The sequence below is a fragment of the Diadema setosum genome, chromosome 12 (genome assembly GCF_964275005.1).
Source record: "Diadema setosum chromosome 12, eeDiaSeto1, whole genome shotgun sequence".
Taxonomy (NCBI): Eukaryota; Metazoa; Echinodermata; class Echinoidea; order Diadematoida; family Diadematidae; genus Diadema; species Diadema setosum.
Window position 1 is genome coordinate 8,008,073 of NC_092696.1, and position 26,587 is coordinate 8,034,659.

The 26,587-nt window shown below is 40.5% G+C and overlaps 1 protein-coding gene across 2 annotated transcripts; it reads left to right on the forward strand.

The window, feature by feature from the left end:
* LOC140235621 (patatin-like phospholipase domain-containing protein 5) lies at positions 1 to 26,587 on the forward strand. 2 transcript variants are annotated; one of them, XM_072315628.1, is made up of 10 exons: positions 1 to 313; positions 7,963 to 8,195; positions 11,526 to 11,591; positions 13,181 to 13,339; positions 15,055 to 15,172; positions 21,819 to 22,123; positions 22,629 to 22,806; positions 23,538 to 23,673; positions 24,248 to 24,370; positions 25,345 to 26,587. In XM_072315628.1, exons 1-10 carry the CDS (start codon positions 154 to 156, stop codon positions 25,811 to 25,813), a joined length of 1,947 nt encoding a protein of 648 aa, XP_072171729.1. In that variant the 5' UTR covers positions 1 to 153; the 3' UTR covers positions 25,814 to 26,587. The 2 variants fall into 2 exon arrangements, with proteins under 2 accessions (XP_072171729.1, XP_072171730.1); XM_072315629.1 differs by lacking the exon at positions 24,248 to 24,370.

Sequence of the window (26,587 nt, forward strand, 5' to 3'; positions counted from 1 at the left end):
TATGCCGCCGCCGGTAGGTGTATATACGGTGCTGTGCCGGGCAAATCTAAACTGTTTTCAGCTATCGTAAGAACTCAGAACTGACGCGATATTGGACTGAAAATAACTGTTATACATTTAGCTTTAGTAATTTTGTGAAAAGCAGATACAAAAATGAATATATCGTTTGCGGGGTGTGGGTTTTTGGGCATATACCACGTCGGAGTGGCGAGCTGTTTTCGCAAACATGCTCCGCACATCATCGACAAGATTAGTGGAGCATCTGCAGGGGCATTGGTCGGTCTTTTGCTGGTCTGTGAGGAAATCGACCTTGGTAAGTCCAATTTTCATATTATATTCCCCACATGTAGTTTAAGGGTTTTTGGAGATGTTATAACGAATGTTAGTCAACAAAATTGGGTACAACATTCGACTGTTGTGGTTGTGTTTGAACACATGAATGAACAGCTACAGCGCAGCGTGTGGTTGAGTCTGTAAGTGTAACATGCATAGTTTGTAACGTTAGATAGAAAGTGAGTGATGATGGTCTTCTGAAACCAGAGCAAAACGTTGATTTCCCTTTTCATATTCCACAGTAATATACGTTTTGTTTACGGAATGAGGGTCATGAGCTGTCTTAAATATTGTTCCGTGCCTGGGTTTCGGGGCTGATTGATCGTAGTTATTCACGCATCTTTTCCAGTTGCTAAAAGCACCTCGCAACTCGAGTCGTGGAGACGAACCTTTTCACGCAATGGTAATGAACGATACGAGGATTTCTATTGGACAATGTTGAAGGTGTGTGGAGGTGTGACTCGCTTATAGCCAATCACAATGTACGTCTCTCTCGTCCTTCCAAACGTGGAAATCGTATGCGGTGGTCTACACAAAACAACACCATGAGTGAGTGACTGTTGTGCATGTAGTACGCTTATAATAGGCAAGCATTGTGTACCAAGGAGGTTTTATACATGGAGTTCCAACTGGCTGTAATTTATTCAAACAGTTGTCAGATTTCTATTGATGTACAAAAGAATTCCACAGGTGCACTTGTGCCTTTGATGATCGATGTTCCAAGCCGCCGTCCTGCTGAGCAATCTGAAGATTCATTTTGATATGTTATCATAATGTTGGCCATATTTTTCTTATTATTAGGTCTAAATGAAATTAAATTTCCCTTAATAATAAAGCATGTAAAACAAAAGTTGATTCCGTTCAGAAATTTGCGCAAAAGTGTAAATCGGAGCTGTACCTGTATTATGTGAAAATGTTTAAAATAAAACTGTACCATCCTGGAAAGCTGGTTTTATCACTTTTCGACTTAATTTCCCCAAATGAAACTAACATGTAATAATCTTCAAGTATAATTCTTTATTGATAGATATATCAGATTATAGTGCCCGCGTATGCCCAGTCGAGTAATTTTCATTTTCATTTCAGCGTTTTTTCCTCAATTTCTGTTCGCGCATCCTTGTGTCTGTACCACCTAGCTTTTATAAGAAGGGATAGCGAAAAGTAATTACCATCACAAAGACATATCTTCCTTTGAAAGTGGCTGGTGATTATGCAATGAGACACGAGTCAATTGTCTTCGTATCGGCGCAGCAGATCCTGTTTGGCACATGCTTTAAATATTTTTGAGTGGCGGCTTCGAACATAGATCAAAGGGAATAACTCTGTTGTTACTCCATCTCTTCAACCTCCTTGGTATTTACCGCGACCGGACACCATGCATGGTATTATCCGACATGCACATTTTTGTGTACTAATAACATTCTGTATGCGTTGGACTTCGTAGATTAGCCTCACAGAACTTTGTGTGGACCGAAATCGCAAAAAACGCGACATCAAATGTAAAAACATGAAGAAATTCACATTTTACCTCAAATTTGTAGTTGAGTGACCCCACCTCGTTATAGTTAATAATTTATTTACATGCATGTTTGAATCACATTTCGTGACTAAAATTCTATGAAATCCCACCCACATACAGGAAAAATGCTGAAGATTCCAATATACAACCTGTAGAACCAAAAGTTCACTGATCAATATTGGAAATTTGTAGCTATCGTCCTCGAACGCGAATGATGCGGAATAGTTGCGCGCTAAGGGGCCCGCAACTCATCACCCGCGCGTGCAGCTCCCCTAGACAAAGCATGTAAACTAGAAGTAGAGTCTAACCTGTTGTCGATTTCTCTCAAGGTTTTATTGTGTGAACTGTTCGAAATGTTCAAGACAGACATTTTACCGTAGAATACGAAATTTGAGCCTCATTTGCCGATCTTTTAGTTGTCATCCGCTCAGCTCGATGAGAAAGTGTACGGTGATTTGTGGGATAAATTGTGATTCTGATGCAAGGTAATACAATGCGATTTGGCACCGCGTCAAAAGAACCTTTTTAGAGGGGTAAGTTTGAAGCATATTTTCTAAAAACTGGAGCGAACAATTGACATAAGTTGGCTGAATTTGTAATTTCGAGGAGTTTGTGAATAAGTGATGTTATTTTTAGCCGAAATTTCATCCTCTGAGTACGGAATTCAAAGCCACGAAAGAAAGCATCCAATAATTGGATCTACCACCCTATATTGACCCCTAGTTACAGTGTGTTAAAGACCACCGCACGGCATACGGATTCTACAGCTTCACACAATTGCCCTGTTCGTTTGTTGAATTAAAGGTGCATGATCCCGGTAGTGTAGATGGCACTGTTGATGATACTGCCGATCACCGTTAGCATTGATACGAAGATTACCGAAGTTGAGCTGTCATCAAGAGTAAAGTGCGTACGTGTTGCTACAGTAAGTAACGTTGCCTTAATTGTCTTCTCTGCGCATCGCGCAGCCTGTAGTAATGCCAGGGTGCATGCATATGTGCTTGTTATTATGACATGTCATCACAAAAGGAGATTGCTAAAGCTGTCATCCCCCTCAGCCGAATCATGAGCCGAACTGTGATCGGACCACTGACTACAGTGAATCGGACTTCTTCAGACTCGGGAAAGTGGGCCAAAGTGTAAGCGCCAAAGAAGAGTCGATAGCATTGGTCTCTATAGGAAACTTGCGTCGTGCGCCCGCGTATGCATTTGACTAAATCACCGGGACCATGCACCTTTAAAATATGCAACATGAGTGAGTGTTGGCTCAGTCGGGCGGTGAGTTGGTTCAGTCGGTAGGGCGTCTGCCTCACGATCCTCTGTCCTTTGGATAGAACATAAAATGGAGGTCCCGTGTATGAGAGAGTAGCAACTCATGCACGTAAAAGATCCCGCTTCATTCATTCATCGCAAAGAGCAGGGTGTTTAACCCGGTGAAATGGTCCCACCTCACATCCAACTGGACCCCATGGAAAACCAGCTGAATATATGGGCTATCCAGCCATCTTCTCAGATGGAAATGAACAAAAACAAAAACAAAAACAAAACAAAACAAAACACAAGTCAAGCATCAGTCAGTGAAAATTATCATTTCACAGACTTATGTTTGATTTAAATGTTTATGCAATTATGCAACAGACAAACTGGGTTGAATCAAATGTTTTGAATAGTAAAATGCCCCGTCACTGTACAGGCATGCTAACCTGGAAACATTGAACTGCACATTACTTGAATATGAAACCATTCTGAAGCAAATAATTTTCGCACAACAATAGATATATAATGCACTCTTAAATGAATCCCACAAGGATTGGAACAATCATCTCCCAGCATTCCCACTGATTCCCACTGATCAGTTACAGGTAGCCATCCCCTTTAAAATACAATGTACAATGTACAATTGTAGTGTCAAGTGTCAGGCAGTGTAAACAAAGGAAAGTGCATCCTCTGCTGTAAAAGTGGTTGTACTGTATTTGTGCGATTAATTTTTCACACAGGGACGGATAAAATGAATTTTGTGTGTTTCTACGAGGAACCAAGACATCTAGTAGTGGTACTAGCAAGCAGAAATGTTTAGGCCTACAGGGGGTACTTGCTTTTATTTTTGCGCTCGTTTCTGGTCCCGTGAAATGCGTGCAAATTTCCACACCAAAAATTTCCACTTTAATCAGTTCATGGCATTTGTCGGTATACAGTGACTGTACCTACAGTAACACTACAACAAATTCTATTCAGAGTAAACTTCCATGCATTTTTGCTGGCCACTCATACAGCAAAGCGCTGCCAACATTTGTCCCACATGCAAGTGTAATCAATTTTAGACTCGATGCTATTCAAGAATCTTTTCATGATATGCAGCATTGATTTAAATATAAAAGTGCACTCCAGTTTTGTAATTTTACCAAGCACAGGTGGTTACATTGTATGTGTTGATGAAACACTTCATTTTAATAGGCATGATCAAATTCAAATTCTTTGTTGCTGATTACCAAAGTGCGGAGGAAATGAAGAGGTCAGCCCCAACTTTGACCTTGGCAGTAGAATGAACTACGGGGTACTGATGTTCAGTGCAGGAAATTCTTTTCCCTTGGATACATCACAGGGCATCACAAAGGATTTTCCACCTACAGTTGAACCTCTCGTATCCGGACAAGTCGGGACCGGGGCTCGTCCGGATAAGGGATTTGGCCGGATACGGGAGGGAGACTCAATGCTTTATACATGTAGAGTCTACATATACATACACAATCGTCATGTACTGATGTAGCCCATTGTACAGTACCACATGTAGTAATGTGTATACTGCAACCTTTTCATTGTTACACATAGTAACAGACCCCAAAATAGAGGTTCGTGTTTGCAAGAATGAAATCATTTTCTTTTATAAATTCTTGGGATGATTTACCTAAATAATTATTAAGAAATGTATCCGTTGGGAATCCCCCTTTCCTCTCGTAATTATTAAAAAAAGATTAAAAAATCACGGCGAGATTGCGTCCGGATAATAGAGAGATCCGGATAAAGGGAGGCCGGATAATAGAGGTTCAACTGTAATTGCCTGAATTTACCAAATGGGTATTCAGGCAAGAACCCTATACTGTAGGGGGCCTTCAGTGTGAGCAGGCAAGCATCCACTTGTATTACCCAAAATGAAGTACATTGTACAATGTGTACGTGTACATAGATTGCAATTTACAATGTAGGCCTACTTGCCCAGGGCACGAGTTGAAAAAAATTATCAAAGTGTGCAGCAGCCTTCATTGATTGCATGTGCCCACAAAACATACTCCTTGAAAGTGCACGCTGTACTACAAAGTGTACTTCAAACGGTCAACAAAGTACAATACTTTCCTAGTCTTAATACAAAGCAGTTAGCGTCTTGACAAGTTGGTAGAAGATTTTCACAAGTTGGTAGAAGATTGATGTGAAATTCATCAGTTTAGACACCAGGGCCGGTATTCCATAAACTAGATAAGCATGCTTTTAAGTCAGAAAATTTTGCTTATTTTCTGGCTAGGACAAAATTCTTAGCCAAAGTTGGTATTCCATAAAAATTGGCTAGGAATTTGTCTAGCATTTGGCTAAGAATTTTGCTAAGAATTCTGCCTTAGCTAAGACAGATTTCGGCTTGCTGGCTAAGCATATTTTCTTAAAAATGTGCCATCGGTATTCCATAACGACATTTGTCTAAGAAATTGACCCTAAATTTAACACAGCTCTACACTTGTATTGAGCTACAGTAGTCTTAACTTGGGTTCCAGTAAGAAAATTTTATGGGTGTAGAAAAGATGACGGCTTTAGCTTTATAATTTTTCATCTATTTGGTAAGTAAAGAAGTTCATTAGTAATGTATAATGAAATGAGTTCAGGGTTTGACGAAGCGTCCCAGTGTGCATCTAGTCGGACCACAGGAATACGTACTCTGTATGTACAATAGAGACTTGGTGGGGAACGGGGGGAGGGGATGTGTCTTATTACGCATCTGCGCGCCCCCTTGACCTCGTTCTCATATCAGTGCGCATTAGAGTGGTGGAGGAGCGCGCAGCTCGGTTTAGGAGGAACGCGCAGTGGAGTATGATGCATGGATAAGTCTACTTTAGGAGGCGTTGTGTTGTAGTACATAATATGTAGTAGACCCCCTAGCCCTAGTTTGTGTATGCCTCCGTCTTGTAAAGTACATACATGTAATGCCCCCATGTGCGGCGATGACAGTTTGTGTATCGAGTCGGGCGAACTGAAGCTCCAGCTGTAGCTGGGTACATCGGATCAACGAGTACAGAAACACTAATACTAGAATCTAGTAGGTTAACTACTAACGTTAGGGTGTACACAAGCACTCGCCGTGATTTTGATTCCTGTGATTTTATGATGTTCACTCGGTGTCCTATACTTGTGACACATCTAAATTGTGGCACATCTCAAGTTGTGCACAGGTCACATGTTCACCCATGTGACTAGTCCAGCTACATGTATCAGCAGTGCACTTCAAAAAAGGACTCTTGATAATCAGCGAAGGGGGGGGGGTCATTATGTAATACCCTTTGGGTCATTATGTAATACCCTTTGTGCTATTCCGAGGGTAGACATGGGAAACTTCTTTTCACACTGTCTAGGCGGGTTCTTTCGGCTCTTTAATCTGGTAAGTAGCTCTCAACTGACACTGCCAGACAAGAGCTTTTAGTACGGTATTCTATTCATTTGTAGGGTCTATGCTTTGCGGTCAGCTGTCACTGTTTGAACTCTGCACCCCTGCAAAAGATTCTTGGTTACATTGTGTGCCAACATGGGGACTTTTGCCATCCTGTTTGTTCAACCGGGGAGGTGGGAAAACCCACCTCCCTGGTTCTAAACCGTGCCATAATGAGAGGGTTCCTACCCCAGAACAGGGAGGTTTCATCTCACCTCCCTGCCTAGAACTAGCAAAGATTTCTTGGGAGAGGTCCAATTTCATCTACAGTACTGGACATAAACTAAAACTCACACACACGTTACACAAACACAATGTGAGAGAGATAGGAATATGCATGATGTATCATGCACATTTACACTGAAATGTGGTAAGGTTACAATTGTGTATAATGTCATCTTCTGAAAAATATGTACAATAGGAACTGTGCATCTTATTTGGTTGTGTCAGAGTAACATGAGAGGACATGTGCAGTCCACACATTTCACAAGAAAGCAACCATTGTAATCATAGGACTTGTACATGTAGGCCATACGATGTATCTCTGTCACACAGAGTTGGGTTGAGTGATAATATGGTAAATCATCAACGTGGCTGTTGCTTGTTTAGCTGGATTTAGCTTTTCCTCCTGTCACATATAGTGCTCGGGCTGGTTCTTGACAAATGGCTTGTCAACCCTGCCTTCATGTGGAGAGCTGTGCAGTAATTTGCTAGCAATCAGATTTTAGTGAGGAATGGTTCTGTTTGCCAACACATATTTGCAGATTTCAGTGCTTCGATGATACATACAGTGTACCTGTTGGTAACTAATATTGTACTGAGGCCTATATTCATTCACCGGGAGATCTCTGTGTCAGCGATCATAGTGCTCCTCATATACATGGATGAAGCAATAATGAAAGGGCAGTGCTGGCTTCAGCAACAAAGTCTTATCTGCTGCAATGAAAATACACTTGACAATTCTGGTAGTTGTAAAATATTACCCATTGTCGTGCAAACCATGCCCATCTTTATTAAATACAGTCCATATTGAAAAGCTGTACTGTATTTTTTGTGATGCATCTTCACATTGTACCTGTATCAAGTCAGAGTTAATCAAAGGAAGAAAATGTGTGTGATGCCGACTTTGGCAATATGACTGTTACAGTTTTCTTACGTTTGATTTAAAAAAAAACATATATTTTCCTGGCGGTCATGTAGGCCAGATATATTTTGATTTTAAAGCTAGCAGCTCGCAAATTCATGTCTGTCAAAAAACAAAAAATGTTTTTATACTGACATTATGTTGCTTTCCTTGTGACGCATCACATACGGGTTTATAGTACAAAAGAACATTAAGTTGCAAGATTTCGCAGACTCCATCATATATCTTTCATCACTGAAGTTTTTTTCTTTCTGTGGTATCCATTGTGTATTTATGTAGGTCAAGTCACCGAGGACATTTTGAAGACCGCGGTCAAGGCCAGGGCGCGTTCCCTCGGGCCGCTGCATCCCGGCTTCAACATCGTCCAGATCCTCAAGGATGGCATGGAACGCATCCTACCGGAGGATCTCCACCTCCGTGCCAGCGGCAAACTCCACGTATCGCTCACGCGGGTCTCCGACCGTCAGAACGTGATGGTCTCCGAGTACACGTCCAAGGAAGATGTCATTGACGTAAGTTTTACCTCCACACTTTTTCATGAAAAACAAACAAAATCGGAGATGCCAACGTTGCCACAAATCATCAACTCACACATTGACAACACATTGAACTCTGTAGTGTAGAGGTTCTTTTTTGTAGCAAGGTGAGCTGCTGTTATTAAAAGTGGTCTATTATTTTGAGGGCATTTTGATTTGAGCAGTCATTACCAATAGTTGTGAGGTATTGATTCCATCCTAATGAAGTGTTGATTCAGTTCTTATAAATTTTAGTGTAATGGCAGAAGAGCTCTGCCCCTATTGCCTTGATTTCATGAGGAGAATTAGTTTTCTTCCCTAATAAAGCTTTGAACGCAGACATTTTCTGATCTTGGTTGCACAGATAAAGTTAACAAAAATCTTAATCATTTTTATCAACACCGTGCCAGTGAATGTGGCTTGATTGATGGGAATTTTCAGTATGAGCTAATAGTTTTGTTGTCCACGACCACCCTTATCCAATGGCATACACCTCAAAAGGGAAAGGAAATCAATACTTTTGATTAGTAACACTAGCCTTGTAGATCAGTGCACCAAGCGCAAACTTGATTTTTCCAGGTCATTCGGGCTAGTGCTGACAAAACATGATACAGTCATAACAGGGAGAGGCCTTTCCTCTTGTACTCTATACCAGCTAACTTTTCCCTACAGTCTTAAAAATTCCCCTGTCATGTAATAGCCATGCAATAGTTACAATACCCAGTAGTTGCAGTTCACTGGAAATTGCCTGTAAACTGTTGAACTCTGAAAGTGATATCGTATGCAGTGACTAAATGCTCATTTTCCGTTGAGTAATCTATGGGAAGAAACAATCTTGCGATATTGATAGTGAGTACATTGTAGCTACTTGTATGGACAGGGTACCAATACTGTACAGTATGAAAAGGCCTTTGATCCTTTGTTATGCTTTTCAAAATACCATTTAGGTCTTACAAATGGTAGTACAGTAGGTGTGTGCATGATTAGTTCAGAATACCAAAACACACACAGACACACACAGACACACAGACACACGTATACACAAGAAATATTTAAAACAGCAATACAGAGGCTTGGGAACGTTTTTTTTTTTTTTTTTTTGGGGGGGGGGGGAGTGTCAAGATATTAAGTGGATGGAACCTTTGGAAATTCATTGGGCATGTGAATTTGCATTCCTTTTTTTTTTTCTTCTTTTTGCAATTATCATTATCATTTCTTGTGACAAGCCATGAAAGTTTGTGTGAATGGGCGGGAGGGGGGGGGGGGAATGCAATATAACATTTGAAGTACAGTACTGTATGCGTGCACTGGGCAACTAATGCTGGCTGTCAGGACAAGTACTGCTAATATGAATGGGTACTGTACATTGTACTTGCGTACCCACTTTACAATGTGGTGCTCTCGCATTTAAAATACACATTTGGACATATACAAGCAGGCAAGGTACAAGGTAGAAAAACTTCTTGCAATGCTCTTCCATGCTATGTTTAGGTTTCTAATCTTTCCTGTGTTTACAGATAATGTCAGTGCCTGCAAAATATATGATAAGACACCACATACACAATATATTCTTTCTTGGGTACATGTGTGTGGCCCTGAAAAGGGCTACAATTGTACCCACACCAAGTTAAATTCAAACTCTGAGTGAGCATGTTTTAGTTTGATAAAAAATGTCAGCACATAACTATTCTAGTAGGTGACAAAGTTTGTTCACCCTGAATGAAGACATTGATTGATACACAAATATGACCTCGGTACTACAGGAAGTGAAGTTGTACTGTGTAGAAAACTCCCTGACATTTCCACACTAGTACCCATGGACAAAGGAGCGTTGTGACTATTAATGAGTGGGAAAACAATGGAAACATATCTGAAACTGCAATATTATGTACAGTACTTCCCTCGTGGGATTTTTTGCAACAGAGAGCCAATTGGATAGTCTCCAAGCCAGCCTGGAGCATTTTGAATGCAGCACTTGACAGAAACAAATTCAATTGTATGTCAAGCCCCAGTGTGTATGGTATGCTTTCAAGAGGGGTAGAATAGGGTTATGAATTATAAATGGCTGCTAATACCATAGCATTTGTTTTGTGATAATGATCTTCAGCATGATGAGTAATATACACGCTGTACTGTTCATTGGCTTAACATTATCATTAACAAGGAAAAATTTCAAAAACAAAGGAGATTCTACACATATTATTTGTGTGAGGCAGTAAATTTCTCATTGTCTTGGGAATGTTGCAAACATCAAATCAGTCTAACATTCTTGGGAGTACTGTATATTGCTATTAAAAACTTACTAAATGAGTAAATGACAAACTATGTGGCAACAAGATGGAAGAGAGGTTAAATACTCTCCAGACTCATTTTTTATAATTTGATAGATTGTGAGCTGGTATTCGTAAAATTTTGCAAAATTTACGTTGGCATGAGCTGTAAGAGCTGCCAAATAAAAAAAAAAAGGTATCTGTAAGCCTTGATATTAGGCTGATGGTGAAAAAGTGCAATGAACTATCATTTTGGGATTCTTGGTATGTTTACAATGTAGTTCATAAACCATTCACTGCCAGCATAAAGTGCTGATACATTGTATCTAAACAAATGCAACTTCCCAAAAGTCAATGGCATTGAATTGACGTCATTTGGCAGTGGATATTCAGAGGAAGGTCACAAGTTGATCAAATAAAAAGGCACAGTAGTTGAATACTAGTGTGGCTTGTTTATTTTAGCAGATCAGAGTCTTTGTTACATGTCTGTATTAAAATGACAAGATTTTCCAAGTCAGGATGTGTACCGTACTCACTAAGTGCCTCTAAAGGTTTACTGTAATACTTTTACAAATCGGAGCTAGTGTGTACCGAACCTCTCTGCTTTGAGAGTTTATTGTATGGCTCCCTAAAAAATAAACTATTAGTTATAGTAAATACATATCTCATCCTTACAAATGTATGTCCTATTAAAAAAAAAAGTTATAAAATCCTCCTTGAATTGCTTTGAATTTATCCTCTCACCTGTTCAGAGGTCACATGGCAATATCTCCTCGATAGCTCCCTGGAGGACTAAATTTTTGATGCATGATTATTGCCATTTTTGCATGAACATCTTTTTTCCGCTTGAGCCCAACATAAATGAAGAGTCAACCGGAGTTCAGATCTGCTGCATGTACAATGGCATTCAAATATAAAATAGTCTCTTGAGTGTCAATTGTTATTATTGTTTAAAGTATGATTCTAAAAGGGATGACGGTTACCATTATTATCACTTTTAGTTTTCATGTCCTTAGCAATATCACTCTGAGTGTCGTTTGTGTTCTGATCTCTTCAGGCATTGGTGTGCAGTACTTTCATTCCGTTCTACTCTGGCTTCCTTCCACCATCCTTCAGGGGCACGGTAAGTACATTGTACATGTACCTCGGCACCTCAGAACCTTCATTGCTACTACAGTAAAACAGTGTACTTATTAATACGCCAGTTTGGAGACTTACATTCATACACTGTATGAGCGCATAAAGGTGTAGCACTATTCTACCATATATGCAAAATTTGAAACCATGCAGTGTACTGTACAGGAAAAAAGAGGTGGCTATTTGGAGGCCAGGGAACATGCCTCAAAAGATTGCTGCGGATGGCTGTCGAAGAAGTAAGAAATTATATTGAAATCCGATTTATCTCGGGGATCTTTGTTGTGACAAATCATGTGACTTTTAAAACAATGGTGACACAGGGATCGATGGTCATGTGATACGATTGTTATGATGACTACAAGGCCATTTGGGAAACAGTTGTTTGTTACTTGTACAGTGAGAAATCTGCAATGCTAGATATATAGCAGATCAGACAGACTGCCTTTCTTGAGGTGTGATATGACACTTAATATCTCATGGGAGCTATATTTTTCCCAAGAGATTATATTCAAATTTTATTGCCTGGAGAGGAAAATATAATCCTGTTAAAGAGACTTTTATTGTATACCCGTACCACATTGTAATGAAATTTATGCATTCAACTTTTGTATAATATTTATGTTTCTGCTAGAAATGGACAATAAATGAATGAATGGATGAAAACAGTCTGTTGGATTGCTCTTGAGAATACTTACCCGGACTGAGTGATGTATTTTGCTTTACTGAGTCATTCTAGTATTGAAACCAGTATAAACTGATCAGTGGCATTGGCAAGAAATGAGAGGAACTTTTCTTGTAATAGGGAATCAACTTTATACACAGATAATAGTAGGAAGAATGCCACCTATCACTTAGTTTCTATTGTCAACATTGTATTGATCGTTCACAAATATTTGCTTTATGGACTGGGCTATTGGGCAGTTTGATGGCATACGATATTGGAAACACTACACTGTACTGCATGGGGTGCAACGTTGTGCATGCAATTTCTGATTTTGTTGGGCAGTCAATTTTGGTGACACATGTGCAGCTATGATAGTGTGATATTTGATTCTTTTAAAACAATTCAACTAATTGTATGTACTCTGTGTGCAAAGAAAATGCACATGATTACGAGTAACATGTTTCATATCCAGAGTCAAAATTATATTCTTAAATCATCAAATATACAAGTATTGTGTTTTTCACTTGTAAAAAATCAAGAAGAAGGTAATATGTTGGCATGAAACAGGTTTGTGTAAAACGACAATTAAGCACTGAGTTAGTACCCAAAATTAACTATAAGAAACTATTATAAAGATAAGGAGCAAAAAGAAAGAAAGTGTTGTTGACTTTCAATATGGGAATTACTGTATCATTGAAGTACAAATTTATGTAACTGGGCCCAGGCACCATTCAAATATATGCATACCCATGTCAGATAATTGCTCACCCAAGGTACTTTGTATATTTTGCTCGAATAGTCTGTGATTCATTTCATTTCAGTGATCTCGGTTTTCGATCATGTCAAAACTTGTAAAATAACACCTGCACAGGGGGCATAACAAATTTGTTAATTTTTGTTCCACTCTACAGCGGTACGTAGACGGTGGTATATCAGACAACCTCCCAATTATAGACCATTCCTGCAAAACCATCACTGTATCACCTTTCTCCGGGGAGGCTAATATATGTCCGCGATCCGACGAATTCAGTGACTACCTCGACTTCACCGTTTCCAACACACATATACAGGTGAGCTCATCTTTTTCTACATCACGTGCCACCAGCAGATAGCAACAATTCAGAATAGTCTTACCAATACTACACCTTGATTTAATCAAATTTTTATAACATACCCGCACAATGTGTGAGAAAGCACAAATTAAATCATTCATTGAGATTAAGGGACATCTCTGGCCTGAAGTTCATATGACAGCCTTTGCAGATTTCTTCCATGTCCTTACATAATTTTATTTCTTTGGCTGATGTTTATCTTGGCAGTGGAAATAGTTGGTAGGTCAGACAATTTGGTCAATTTGAAAATTTCATGGCCCGAAAAAGATAGGTAGTGACCCAAAATGAAAGCAAAAATAAAAATAAATTTTTAACATTGGTTGCCCGATTGGGCCACCAAACTAAATTTGGTGGCTCAACACCAATTCTTAGTGGCCAAGGGCCACTGGGCCACTGGTGATGTTGAACCCTGCATACAATTGATTTTTTTTTTTTTGCTTGGAGAGTACAGTGTATGTACTGTACTTTCAGTCAGTACGGGATTAGATAAATTATTGAAATACAAAAACTATGCTGTCATTCAAAGTAATGTTGTTGTTGTTGGGTTGGGTTTTTGTTTAACACACCCATTACAATCCCAGCGTAATGCCCTCCTGAAGATACACGTGTTGGCTCAAGGGTCAAGCACTGTAAGGCAAACAAGGCCTGCATTTACATTCCATTTTCTCGTCCAAGTTTGCTCCCATCTATGTGGGATTGCAGTGGGAGTGTAAATCAGTGTGTCACACATGGCTGTCAATTTCCATTCAATGACAATTACCCGCTGTTACCAATGAATCGATCAAAGTTGGGTAGTAGGAGCCAAAATTAATAGCTGTGAACTGACAATTATGGTTTGATTCATTGTGCAGTAAATGCTGTTAAAGATGGCAGGAACCTGTGTAGAATAAGAGAACCCCTGCTCCGCTTGATTTATGGGTAAGAGGTTTCACCCGAAGACCTTGATAGCGGAAAGGTCAGGGGTAAGGTATGCAATATGACAACCAGTATGGCAAATGATCAAGAAGTCAGAGTGAGGTGTAGATTGTAGACTGTTCGGAGTGACAGTATTTGGGGGGGGGGGGGGGGGGGGAGTAGTTCTTGCGACCAGTTTTATGCCACTACTGGCAAGCAGCCAGGGGGAAAGATGAGATGTTGGGGTGTTCAGCAGATGACCACAAGCCATACCAGCCATTCTCCTTCACAAAGTCAGAAGGTCAGGTTTGATGTAGAAGAATGGAAAACAGCCAGATGATATCCAGTTCAGTAGGAAAGTATACAAATAATGTAAAGGTGAGAGTGTGTTGGTGGAGATGCAACATACTTGAGGGTATTTACAATGGTGTAATGTGCACAAGGCGCAGCCAAGTGCATGTTTCATTGTAGTATACTGAGAGTATAAAGCTGCATCTCCACTCACATCACAACCTTAGACCTCTGCATTATTTGTTTTATAAAATGGTTCTATGAACTATTTTTCATTTACCTTTATGGTAACATACATGTAGCTGTACCAGTCAGCTACAGCTACATTGACTGAATGTGCACTCATGCAATTTTGACATCAGTGAGTGCGATTGCAGCAAATCAAATGAATGAACAGAATCACATATGTGAGCAATGATATCTCTGAGCTATCGTTAGTAACGGTCATTTAAAAACTTTTAAAATATGTTTTCTCTCTCCCGTCACAGCTCACTGCCAGTAACTTGTACAGAATGTGTCGAGCCCTCTACCCCCCAGAGCCCAGCGTCCTCAGCAGGATGTGCCAGCAGGGGTTCGACGATGCCCTGGTCTACCTCAAAACACACAGTGAGTTTACTGATTCTGATGAGTCTTGACATTGTGAGAAGGATTTAAACCTCTCCAATTCAGCTGCTTTGATACTTAAAGGACAAGTTCACCTTCATATTATATATATGGTTTGAGTGAATGCATCAATATAGTAGAACACATCAGTGAACGTTTCTAAGGGAAAATCTGACAATCCGATCAAAAGTTATGAATTTTTAAAGTATCTGCGCAGTCGCTGCTGGATGAGAAGACTACTACAGTGTATGATGTCGCATGCGTACAATGACATTTCTAAGTAAAATGTAAAGAGAATTTTGACAAAAATGTACATTTCCTCGATTTGTCACTGATGTATGTTAAGGGTAATATAATTCCCCTTACCTTTTGAGAGAGGGAAGTCAAGTTACTTTTTATTAAGTGAGAAAAGTGAAATTATGTTGAATTTTCTTTATATTTTCTTTATATCGTTGTACACATATTATGACATCACAAGCTGTGGTAGTCTTCTCATCCAGCAGTGACTGAGCAGAAACTTCAAAAATTCGTAACTTTTGAACGGATTGTCCGATTTTCCTCAAACTCTCATTGATGTGTGCTACACGTACCAATATTGCTGCATTCACTCAATCCACATGTCTATGAAGGTGGACTTGTTCTTTAGAGAAGGAGTGAGCAGATAATTGCAGGTAGTATAAAAAGAATAATGCCAACCAATAACAACTATCTACTCTTGTGTCATACATATATGTATGACACAATAGAAACACATTATAATTCTCCATAAGGATCATTACAGTACATGCCATACTCAAGTCTGGAAAGCAGTGAGTTATTAAAGATAATAAAAAGTTTTGGTACCTCAAAAGTTTCCCTGAATTTCCGTGTTTCAGGTTAAAGTACCTTTCAAATAACTAACACTGTGAGACTTACTCGCCCCAAAGTGCTCTCATTTCTTAGTAATCATGCAATTAACTGCGACCAGCAGCCCCATACGCATACCGACCAGCAGCCCCATACGCATAGCGTAATGTTGCTTCGCATTGTAGCATTCAGGATTATGACAGATTTAGTATCGCGGGTAAATATCAACTTAAAATCCAAAAAATTCTTCAATTTGAAGACTTACCAATTAAGTTGAAGTCTTGAAAACAGGCTTCGGGCAACGTTTGGTTCTGCCAATAGTCCCTTTCTGTTCGAATTAGATGACTGAATGTGACTCTGTCGAAAGGACCTTGGGAGAGCTACATACACTGATTACTACGGCCAGCGCATACGCACACATCACATGCGAACAAATTTCAAATCCACGAACGGATAAGATGTTTGTGTGCGCATGCGCTGGCCGTCAATTCAGTGTAGCTCTCCCCAGGTCCTCTCGACCGAGTCACATTCAGTCATCAATTCGAACAGGAAGGGACTATTAGCAGAACCAAACGTTGCTCGAAGCCTGTTTTCAAGACTTCAACTTAATTGGTAAGTCTTCAAATTGAAGAAATTTTTAGATTTTAAGTTGATATTTACCCACGATACTAAATCTGTCATGATCCTGTAAGCTACAATGCGAAGCCCCATTTAGCTATGCGTATGGGGCTTCTGGTCGCAGTTAGCTACTCAGTATGCGAATGGGGCTGCACGCTGCTGGTCGCAGTTATCATGCAATAATGGTTTCGTACAATATGTGTGCTACCTCGCCGCCGTGCGGCGGCGGCTCTGGTACGAAACCATTATTGCATGATTACTAAGACATGAGAGCACTTTGGGGCGAGTAAGTCTCACAGTGTTAGTTATATGAAAGGTACTTTAACCTGAAACACAAACTAAGACAAGGAAATTTAGGGAAACTTTTGAGGTAATACCAAAACTTTATATTATCTTTAAAGATAGATCCTAGTTGACTGCCTCATGCAGGCTCTGGTTTGGTTCCTGTCAACAAGAGGATCCTATTCCCGGGCCACCTTGAGAAGAGAAAGAGGGGAAGGTGAAATAATTGGACCAGGAACAAGGATGTGTCATTGAGATCAACTGTTCCCCCCATCTGGGATTCTTTTCAAGGCAGCCATGCCATCCTGATGAAGTGGTGTACAGTTTCACTGTCATGTCATGTTAATGGTGTCATATCAGTAAAGGTTTGATTGGAACAACTAGCATCCTGGATCCTGTGAAAATCAGGATGGCTGTTCTCTTCTTACCCCAGGAGGTGGTTAACCCTTGGCAACATCTCCAGAGTTCACATCCGTTCTACTCTCAGCTGGTGGTATAAGAAAATAGATACAATAGTTATGGCAGGTGTTTGTGCTTTGTTTTGAAAATATGCGGACAATTTGTGTCTCCCTTTTGCAACTCTGGAAACCAGATTCCTTTCATCAGTTTGTATATTGTCGAGGTATGATTGTAGGTAATTCAAAATCTCTCCTCAGATTATTATAGAACTGGAATTTTTATGATGGAAGGGGAATAGTTGCTGTAAATTTCTGGTGAATTTGTTTGAACCCAAGGAACGTCCAACTGTTGTTTTTCCTACAAGGGGGGGGGGGGTATTCTCATGTAACATGAGGTTAGATTTTCTTTGTTTTCTTTCCTTTTCTAACTGTGGTTTATTACATTGTACCTTGAGATATCGTACACCATGTTTGGAGACATTCTTCAAAATTTTGCAGTCTGTACAAAGGGGATATTATACGACCAATGAAAGCAGAAAGAAGCATTCTTACTCATTTCCTTCCTTCTGTCATTGTCCTCCTGTTCTGATCATTTCCACCCAAAGCTGTAAACTTATTCCTGTCTGTGTTTGGTGTTTGTTTTCAAAGGTGTGTAGTGTTTGGCATGAGTCCAAGCTGCCTTGACTCGAATCTGTTTATATCATTGAGTATGCTTTGAACTCTCTTAACTTTACAATCAACATTCACAGAGAGGATTCTCAAAATAAATGTAACTGCTCCCGACCCACGTTGTGTAAGTAAAGTGTCAAAACAATCTTCTAAAAATAAAGACTAGATCTTGATATACTGACAGATTCTTTCTCTTTGGAGAGATCAAGAGATGTTTTATCAGGACTGCTTATCGGTACTGTCAAAATGGAAGAATTTGATATCGGGAACTTTTATAGAACAGTTAGAAAGAGTTGAAGTCCCTTGGCAAAACAAATTATCCCTGTAGATGAGCTGCATGTATGAACATTGCATGAAGAGATCATTCTCAAGGAAATATTTTTGACTTTATTCCTACCTCCGACAGGTACTTCATGTTTGGTTTCAGTGTGTAGATACATGTATTCAAAAACATGCTATATCATCCCACCTCTGATTTCTCTCAGTTTTCTTCAGTGGTTAACTGTGTGACTGTATACTTTCTTAATGCAAAGACATTTTCCCGCCTCGCACTAATTTTTTCCTCATTGCCATATGGTCCCTGTGTTTTTACTTTACCATCTAACTTTATTACAGAAGAGGGGATATGCCCATCGAAAGTCTGATACCCAATAAAATATGGGGTGGGGATTTCCAGTCTTCGTGCTAGTTGAGCAAACTATATTTTGTATGTAGGATATTGAATGGCATGCACATTTGAAGCCCACACCTTGTTATTAGTGATTGTCTATGGCATGCCCCTTTTCATATCTTTCTTCAACGTTCTCTAATCTCCACACCCCCAAGAAAAAAGAGGAAGATTGGAGGTGCCAGCTTACACTACATGAATAGTCAAATGCATAATATTCATAATCAATTTTTTTTTAGAAGTTGGATTAATGTAGAGTGGTGTGTTTAAGGGTCACTATAAGACACTGGGTTGTACAAAAATAGCAGATATTTTGTTTTTCCCTTCCTTTCTCAACAATTGTCGGCACCTTTGTTGAGATAACTACTCTTTTGCTTCTTTGTTTGGCTTTATTTTGAGAGTGCTTAAAATGATAAATTCACAAACAAAGTTGTTGAAGCTCATCTCGCATTCCCTTTCCAGCAATATGCATACGAATATGCGTGCGATGTGATCAGTGGACCGTACAAACATTAATATGGAATGTTGACTCTCTAGCATGTGCAACAGCACGTGCTGTTTGATGAACATTACATCAGACTTGTGGATAGTTATCGATGTACTCGAAAGCCTGCCGTCCCTATCTTTAAGAAGGACACGGGAGGTGACCCAGTTCTTGCCTAAGATAGCGGATATCCTCAAGGAGGCAACCAATAGCCAGGGCTGTGGACAAGGAGTGTCGCCTAAAGTTTGAGTCAATATTTGTACAGCAGAGAGAGAGAGAGAGAGAGAGGGTTGGGGGAGGGGGGGGGGGGGGAGAGAATAAGAATGACAAATATGATTATCTGTCAGACTAAGGATTAAGAATTTGACACAGTAAAGGCTGTCAAAGATTCTTGGAGTTGCCAACTCATCGTGCCTTCTTGACAGACTGTCTTTATACATGTAGAACACAGCAATATAATGCTTGACTGAAAATTAAATTCTTCTTGAATGATGCTTTTCTTCTTCTTCTTCTTCTTCTTCTTCTTCTTCTTCTTGAATGATGCTTTTCTTCTTCTTCTTCTTCTTCTTCTTCTTCTTCTTCTCCTCCTTTTTTTCTCTCTCTCTATATATCTTCCCCCTCTCCCTTTATCTCTTTCTTTATGCTCTTGTTTGAAAAATGCTCCCACTTGATAATTTGAGGTATGTATAATTCTGATTTAATATTACTCTCCATACATGTAGTGTATAATGGTGTACAATGGTTCACTCATTTTCTGTCACACAAAGGAACCCAAGTTTATTGAAAGATTGGATTCTTGTGTTTTAGTGTTTAAGTCCTTTGAAATTCTTGAATCTGGGAGAAACTATCTTGTTCATTGGACACAGTATCATGACCATGATGGGATTAACCACTTGTCATCAGAGCCCTTGAAAATACAGATTATACCAGCGGTAGACCAGTCTGGCCGTTATTTGTGAAAGAATGTGGCACCTCAGAAGGGTGTGGATTCGCTAAATTTTAGTCCACTAAACTTTATTCGCTCAAGTGCTGTACACAGACAGTTGTGATGTAACAAGGTATTATGATATGGAGGGGGAAAAGGATGGGTAACTTCATCAGCTTAGTATAGTAGTCTCTTCAAAATGTAAGCCATCTTAGATGAGTTGCTGGACCTAGTATTTGAATCAAAGCCTAAGGAAAAAGAAAGTGGCTGTATTTAATTTGGTTCCTGCTTCTAAAATCCTGCAGTATCAGTTCTTGTGACATTTCTACTTGCTCTGCTATATCTTTCCAGTTACACCCATAAATACAAGACAAAATCAAGTGTTTGTTTCCATCATCAGTGGGCTAAAATTACAAACATAGTCAAAGAAATTTTAGCAGTTGAGGCAGTCTGGCAACTAATTTGAAGTTCTTAGTAAATCTCCCAGCCCATACAGACCACAAGTTTGTGTTGGAGGCAGTCAGGGTGCCTGTGTTGTGCAATAAATGCACCTCGTGGGACAGCAAACAGACGGTGGGACAGTAAACAGACGGTCTATCGTCCAGTGAGATATCGCAGATAAGCCGAAGTCATCAGAATATTGCATTGAGTTTATCGCAAGACCACAATAAAGAGCAATTTGTGACTTCTTTCCCAGGAATCGGCCATGATATAATCCACTGTTGGTTCAAAAAGAATTGTAGATTAGCATGACCTTGAGTGAGATACAAATGTACAGATAGTGTACTCTAATTGTAGTATGAAAAAAGAGTAGTAGTTATGCAGTATGTATGGGGAAAGAAGAGGAGTTACTGAGTTTTGGCCTCTTTTTGTTGTTTTAGTGGGGGTGGAATACAGTGGTGTGCCTTGGATATTCAATATGTTCCTTTTCCCTTGACTCAGAAAAGGAAGGTTTTGAAAATAATGTCTTTTCCTCATAAAACTATTTGAAGCAGATGGGACGTCTTTGCATTTTTTCAAGGGAGCTCTTTAATAGGAAGGAGACAGCAGAACATACGAGCAAGGAAATGAGACTGCAGATAGAGAGCATGGAAGCATAGTTGTTGTTGTTTTCTCCCTTATAGGTGTCACAGTTATTTTTGTGATACAGATGTTGTTGCAGCTTTGAAAAGTAGATCAAGGAGTCTCAGGACAAATGACCCAGACTTTTACAGCAATATCAGGAGAAGAGAATGTCTCCTTTTTTTTTTTTTTTTTTGGGAGGGGGGGCAGTCAGGTTTCTTGGCAATTTTTCCACATGTTTTGAGTATTTAAAAGGACAGTGACTGTTTCTTCATAGTATCTGTTCTCATTGAAATAGGATGTAAACATTAGTACATCAACTATGATTTAATGTTTATGTGTTTTGTGATAGTTACTTCTCACTCCTGCAGACCTGGTAATCCATTGTGAGTGTAGAATATGTGATATGCCTTTTGTAACTTATTTTCTATCTTTGAGTACCTTTAAAGCATGTTCAAATTTGCTACTTGATCTGTGGCATCAAGCGAATTTTCTGTCCTACGTGTAATGCAAACTAAGCTGTCTTCAGCTGTAATATGTGGCAGCAGTGAACCTTTTTAAGTGCCCACTCAATTGTCATGACCGTCTGCAAAATCAAAAAACTTGACGAGAGAAATCAGTCTGACCCAATTGAGCGCAAAAAAAAAAATACTCATGCAAAAATTGATGACTGTTTTGTTCTTGTTTTCCCCCTGCAGCTATCATTCCGTGTGAGAGACACGTACTGAAGACGAGGTCGCACTCCGTTTGTCTTGGCAACCTCAGGATGGGGACCTCACCATCCAGATCGAAGCTTGCGGCTGGTAGGCGACGCACCGCACCCCTCCCCAGGCGACGCTCGCATGCAGCGTCCTTCTCTTCCTCCTCCAGTGTCAGATGGAGCGTGTCGGAAGACTCCGGGACAGAGGAGGATGTGGAGGAGGAGGAGGAGGAGGAGGAGGAAGAAGAAGAAGAGGAAGAGCAAACAGAAGTTACTGAGGGATTGGATGAAACAGATTTTGAGGTTAGAGGGTTTTCTTCTTTCTTTTTCGTTATAAGCATGTCAAAAGAATATTGTCATTATGAAGCTATCATGTCTCAAAAAGAGTAATAAGATCATGTTGAGAAGTGACGATGCAGTTAGGAGTTATGTACTCTCAGTCAAACAGAGATGAAACCGTCCAAATAAATAATCCGTTTTGTTGTTGTTGTTGGGTTTTTTTGTTTTTTATTTGCTTTTAAAGTATCCAAGATTTGAAACATGTGGTCAGATCAAGTTTTAATTCTATAGAGCTGGCTTACTCTTACTCCAAGATGCTGCCACGTGTGATGTTGTAAAATCGCATAGTAAGTTGAGCTCAAGTTTGTCACATGCACTCTTGATGTGTAATTTTTAGCTGAAACTTGTATATTGACATCAAAAAGGCAAAGGACAAATGACCCTGCATGATGTAGACATTATCATCTTCAACATTACCCTGTGTAAGCTTTGGTGGTTTTATACTTTCTTTTTATAAAATGATACACAGGAACCAACCATGTTCTGTGTGCCGGAGGAAGAAGAGGAGGAGGAGGAGGAGGAGGGAGTTAGGACGTGGGATCACTGGGACGACAACGACTTCTTCGAGAACCGTCCCTGCGAGAAGTGCGAACACCACTCCAAGGAGCTGAGACGGGTCAAGAGTTTACCACCGGAGGTCATGGAAGGTGAGGACTAGTACCAGCAACTCACTAAACTTCTGGGAACAAAAAGATCTTCAAAACATGCGCTAAATTGATTGTATGGAAGTTGTCTCTGTATAATCGGTCGGCTTGTGTGAGGCGGAGCATTTTCCACCAGATTAGGCACGTGCATCCAAGTTACAAGAGACTACTGGGTGTTATTTTCAAGACTTATGTATCTTTTCACACTGTGGGGTGGGGGGATGGAGGGCAGGTTGGGAGCAGTTGAGTTGGTGGTTAAAGGAATTGGTCTCATGATTTTTATGATAATGCAAATTGATGGATTTTTTTTTTTTTTTTTTTTTTTTTTTTGAGGGGGGAGGGATGTGAGGGAGCTGTGTACTCCTGTACTGTGTAGTGGTTAGTTACCAAGTTGATTTTAAGTACAAGTTGGTCTTAGATCTTGGATATTCTGTCTTAACCATATCAATAGAAAATTAAAATTGTTATTGTTTTCAAAGTTTTTGTTGTTGTTCTTTGTCGTCTCTCCTTTTTCTTGTTCTTCGTGTCCTTATTGTAATCTTTGCTGTTAATTATGATTTTCTTATTATTCTCATTGATATCATGAATTGCTTGATCAGATGATGATTGTGATGGTAATGGTGGTCAAAATGTTTCTCTTCAAGCCATGAGAAATTGATCCTAACCCTCCCTATATATATATCTCTCTCTCTCTTTGCTGCTCTCCTCTCCCCACCCCCCACACAATGCCCCAGTTCTCCACTCCGCCTGCCAGTCTCTGAACCCCACCTTGTGGAACTACATCACTCGGAGCAGACTGGGCCAGGTGGTCTCCATCGTCTCGCTGCCTTACGTTCTCCCACTTGAGACAGCGTTCACCCTCGCCATGCGGTAAGTCGGGATACTCTCCAATTCGCACATCCATATCACACATGATAGCGCATCAAGAAACTCACATGAGGTCGCAGACGTCATCACCCTAGTAGGCTGGAAAAGATGTGTTCGGTGCCCACCAAATTGTGATACTCGTGAAGGAGATCTTTGACATACACACCAAAAAAAGTTATACCTCTACAATCATGCTACTGCATCACCATGAGACATCAATAAACTATACCTATGCAGGTTCAATGAAGCAGCAAGAGTTTGAGATGTAAAGGCAGAAGTTTGCTGTGACGCAACTCTGATCAGACCCTGCATTCAGTGATTCATTTGAGCAAGTCCTCTTTAGTAGCTTGCCCATTATGATATTTGGATGTTGTTCCCAGAAAGAATATTGCACAGAAGATAAATTTGCACCTACAGCCAACTCCGCATGGTGGATATGGGGCATGATAAATTTTACCGATAAAGTGATGACATGGATGTTATAGAAAACTTCAAGGGAGCTTGTTGTCATAGAAATGGAGATAGTTATTGACAATCCTATTTCATTTTATTTCTTAAATGGACGTCGACCGTGAAGGTTAACGAGGTGGCTCCCTAACCTACCAGCTGACACGAAGTGGTTCCTGTCCGGCTTGTCGAACATCATTCGGATCATCCTGGCGAACCTCGGGGACATGGACATCCGGAAGTTTGAAGCGCAGTGAGTGTCGGCAGTCAAAAGTTGGCGGCCGGGGATTAGGATGGGGGTGCTTGGTATTGTTCTGGAGGGAAGTTGCAGGGTACGGGCCACCCTCTCAATTGTGGCATGGTGTCTCCAGAAAGAAGAGCATGACATTCAGACAGAGTTTCGTCCTTTGTTTGTTGTCATTGGGAAGGAAAGGGGGCGGGGACTTGTGGGTCACACTGCTGTTTGATTCTGCAAGAGCTTGGATGCACTGTCTTATGCAGGAAATCCTCGTGGTTTATTTCACATTCCAACTATTGTCGTGACTAGGAGAACTGAGGAAGCAAATCTAATGTTTCCAGAGTAGACCCAAGATTTAGACCATCAAATCACTGCAGATAATGGGAAAGGTTTCTTGCACACCCCAAAGAGAAAACAAGATTACTTAATGAGCCGTTCTCGGGAAGCGAAAATCATGAGAACTGCAATCCCCAGAGGAAGGGGCTATTACTGTGATGACTGGGAGGGAAGAACAGCAAAGCAAATGGAGTTGGGTTGGTTAAAATCTATGGTTTCTCTTTTCTTTTGTGGGGCTATGTTGGCAGTGAGGAACAAGGCATGAGCGACAATTCACAGAGAGGAGGCTAGCCTTTCCTGTTGCAGGCAAAAGAGGGCGCTATTTGGTATATGTTGTGATGCATCTCTCGGTCTCACTTTGGGGAAATTTGCTTTACAAAGAAATATATTGCAATATTTTCCCCTTATATTCCCCTGTATTTACTATTTTTGTCTAACCTATGTGAAAATACTATAGTGATTAAAACACTACTATTGGTGAAAAACAATGACATGGTGTTCCTAAAAATGTAATTTTGTTTTTGTTCCTGGAGATACTGTACTGATGCTAAAGTGATAGAATTTGTTTTACTGTCTCCACTGCCAAAGGGTACTGGGAGCATTCTGATGTAATTTTATTTACACTATTCAATCATTGTTTCTTCCTGTGGCAGGTTCTCATGCAATTTTGGTCTTCAGCTTGAGCCGGAGCACATGTCTGCCTTGGCCGGCTACCCGGTCGCCCCCCAGTCTGTCTCCGACCACGCCCACGAACTCTTGGCCCTGGACATGGCAACGAGGGCAGGGCGCCGCCCCCGCAAGCTCAACTTCCAGTTCTCCATGGACGTGCAGGCCGAGGCGCTGCCGGACTGCATCGTGGACACCTTCGACTTCTGCGACGACCTCGACGAGCTGACGCTGCCTCGGAGGCGGCATATTCACCTGGGGGCGAGAAGCCCACCCCCAAGTCCCACCCCTACCCCCGATACTCCAGAGGAACAGGAGTGGGAGTGCGACAGCTACGAGTACACCCTGAGGGTGGCAGAAGAGATTGAGGATGTCACCACCTACCACTACCTCCGCGTCACGCAGCAGGTGGAGTCAAGTGAAGGGCATGGCACTGTGGAAGTCGTGGAAGTATGATGGGGGAGCAACAAGTCCCCTGAGCAACCTGTGCAGTGACAACAAACAATTGTACCTCAGTGTGCTTCTGCCATGTGCATACTATCCCTAGTGGACTTCACAGAAGGTGCTTTAATAGGTAGGGATCGTTCCACCTGTACGAGAATCAGATCGTAGCTAATGTGTGGACTGACAGATTATAGAGATTATAGCAACTCATGAGTGATTCAGACGCAGCATCAAAGGCCAAGAAGCGAGTCAAGGGATGGATGGGGTGTGTTAGGAAGTAGCTCCGGCACAGCAACCTGCCTTTAGACACGCAGGTGGAAGATACAGACCTGCAACTTAGTGTCATGAACTTGTCAAAGTCTTGATTCTTCCACAACCATAGCATTGTGACTTTTGAAGGGTATGTGCATATTAATCTAGACAGCAGTGCAGTTTTAATTGTCCATATGAAGCTCTGATGACATTTCCAAATTTTTATTCCTTCATTATGCAACAAAGTAATATAGTAATTCCCACAGTCTTGCATATCATTCATTCAGATGTATATTTATTCACTGTATGTATCTGCCGGATACTAGTACGTATCAATCTTTTTATCAGGTCGAAGGTGATTGCCAAATTCTTACACATGACTGGTAAAATCTGATCACAGTTTCTGCAATACTGAATTGTAACGAGCTGAAAGTATGACTGATTTGCAACAACATAGTATGTGTTATTATTTGTGTCTTGTTGTTGTCAGTGAAGTGACTGATGTTCTAGTTTCTCCTTATTTTCACATTACAG

Coding starts and splice junctions, on each gene's coding strand:
- LOC140235621 (XM_072315628.1), top strand. CDS start 154: ATGAATATATCGTTTGCGGGGTGTGGGTTTTTGGGCATATACCACGTC. Junction 314..7,962: donor CTGTGAGGAAATCGACCTTG/GTAAGTCCAATT, acceptor GTATTTATGTAG/GTCAAGTCACCGAGGACATT. Junction 24,371..25,344: donor ATCCGGAAGTTTGAAGCGCA/GTGAGTGTCGGC, acceptor TTCCTGTGGCAG/GTTCTCATGCAATTTTGGTC.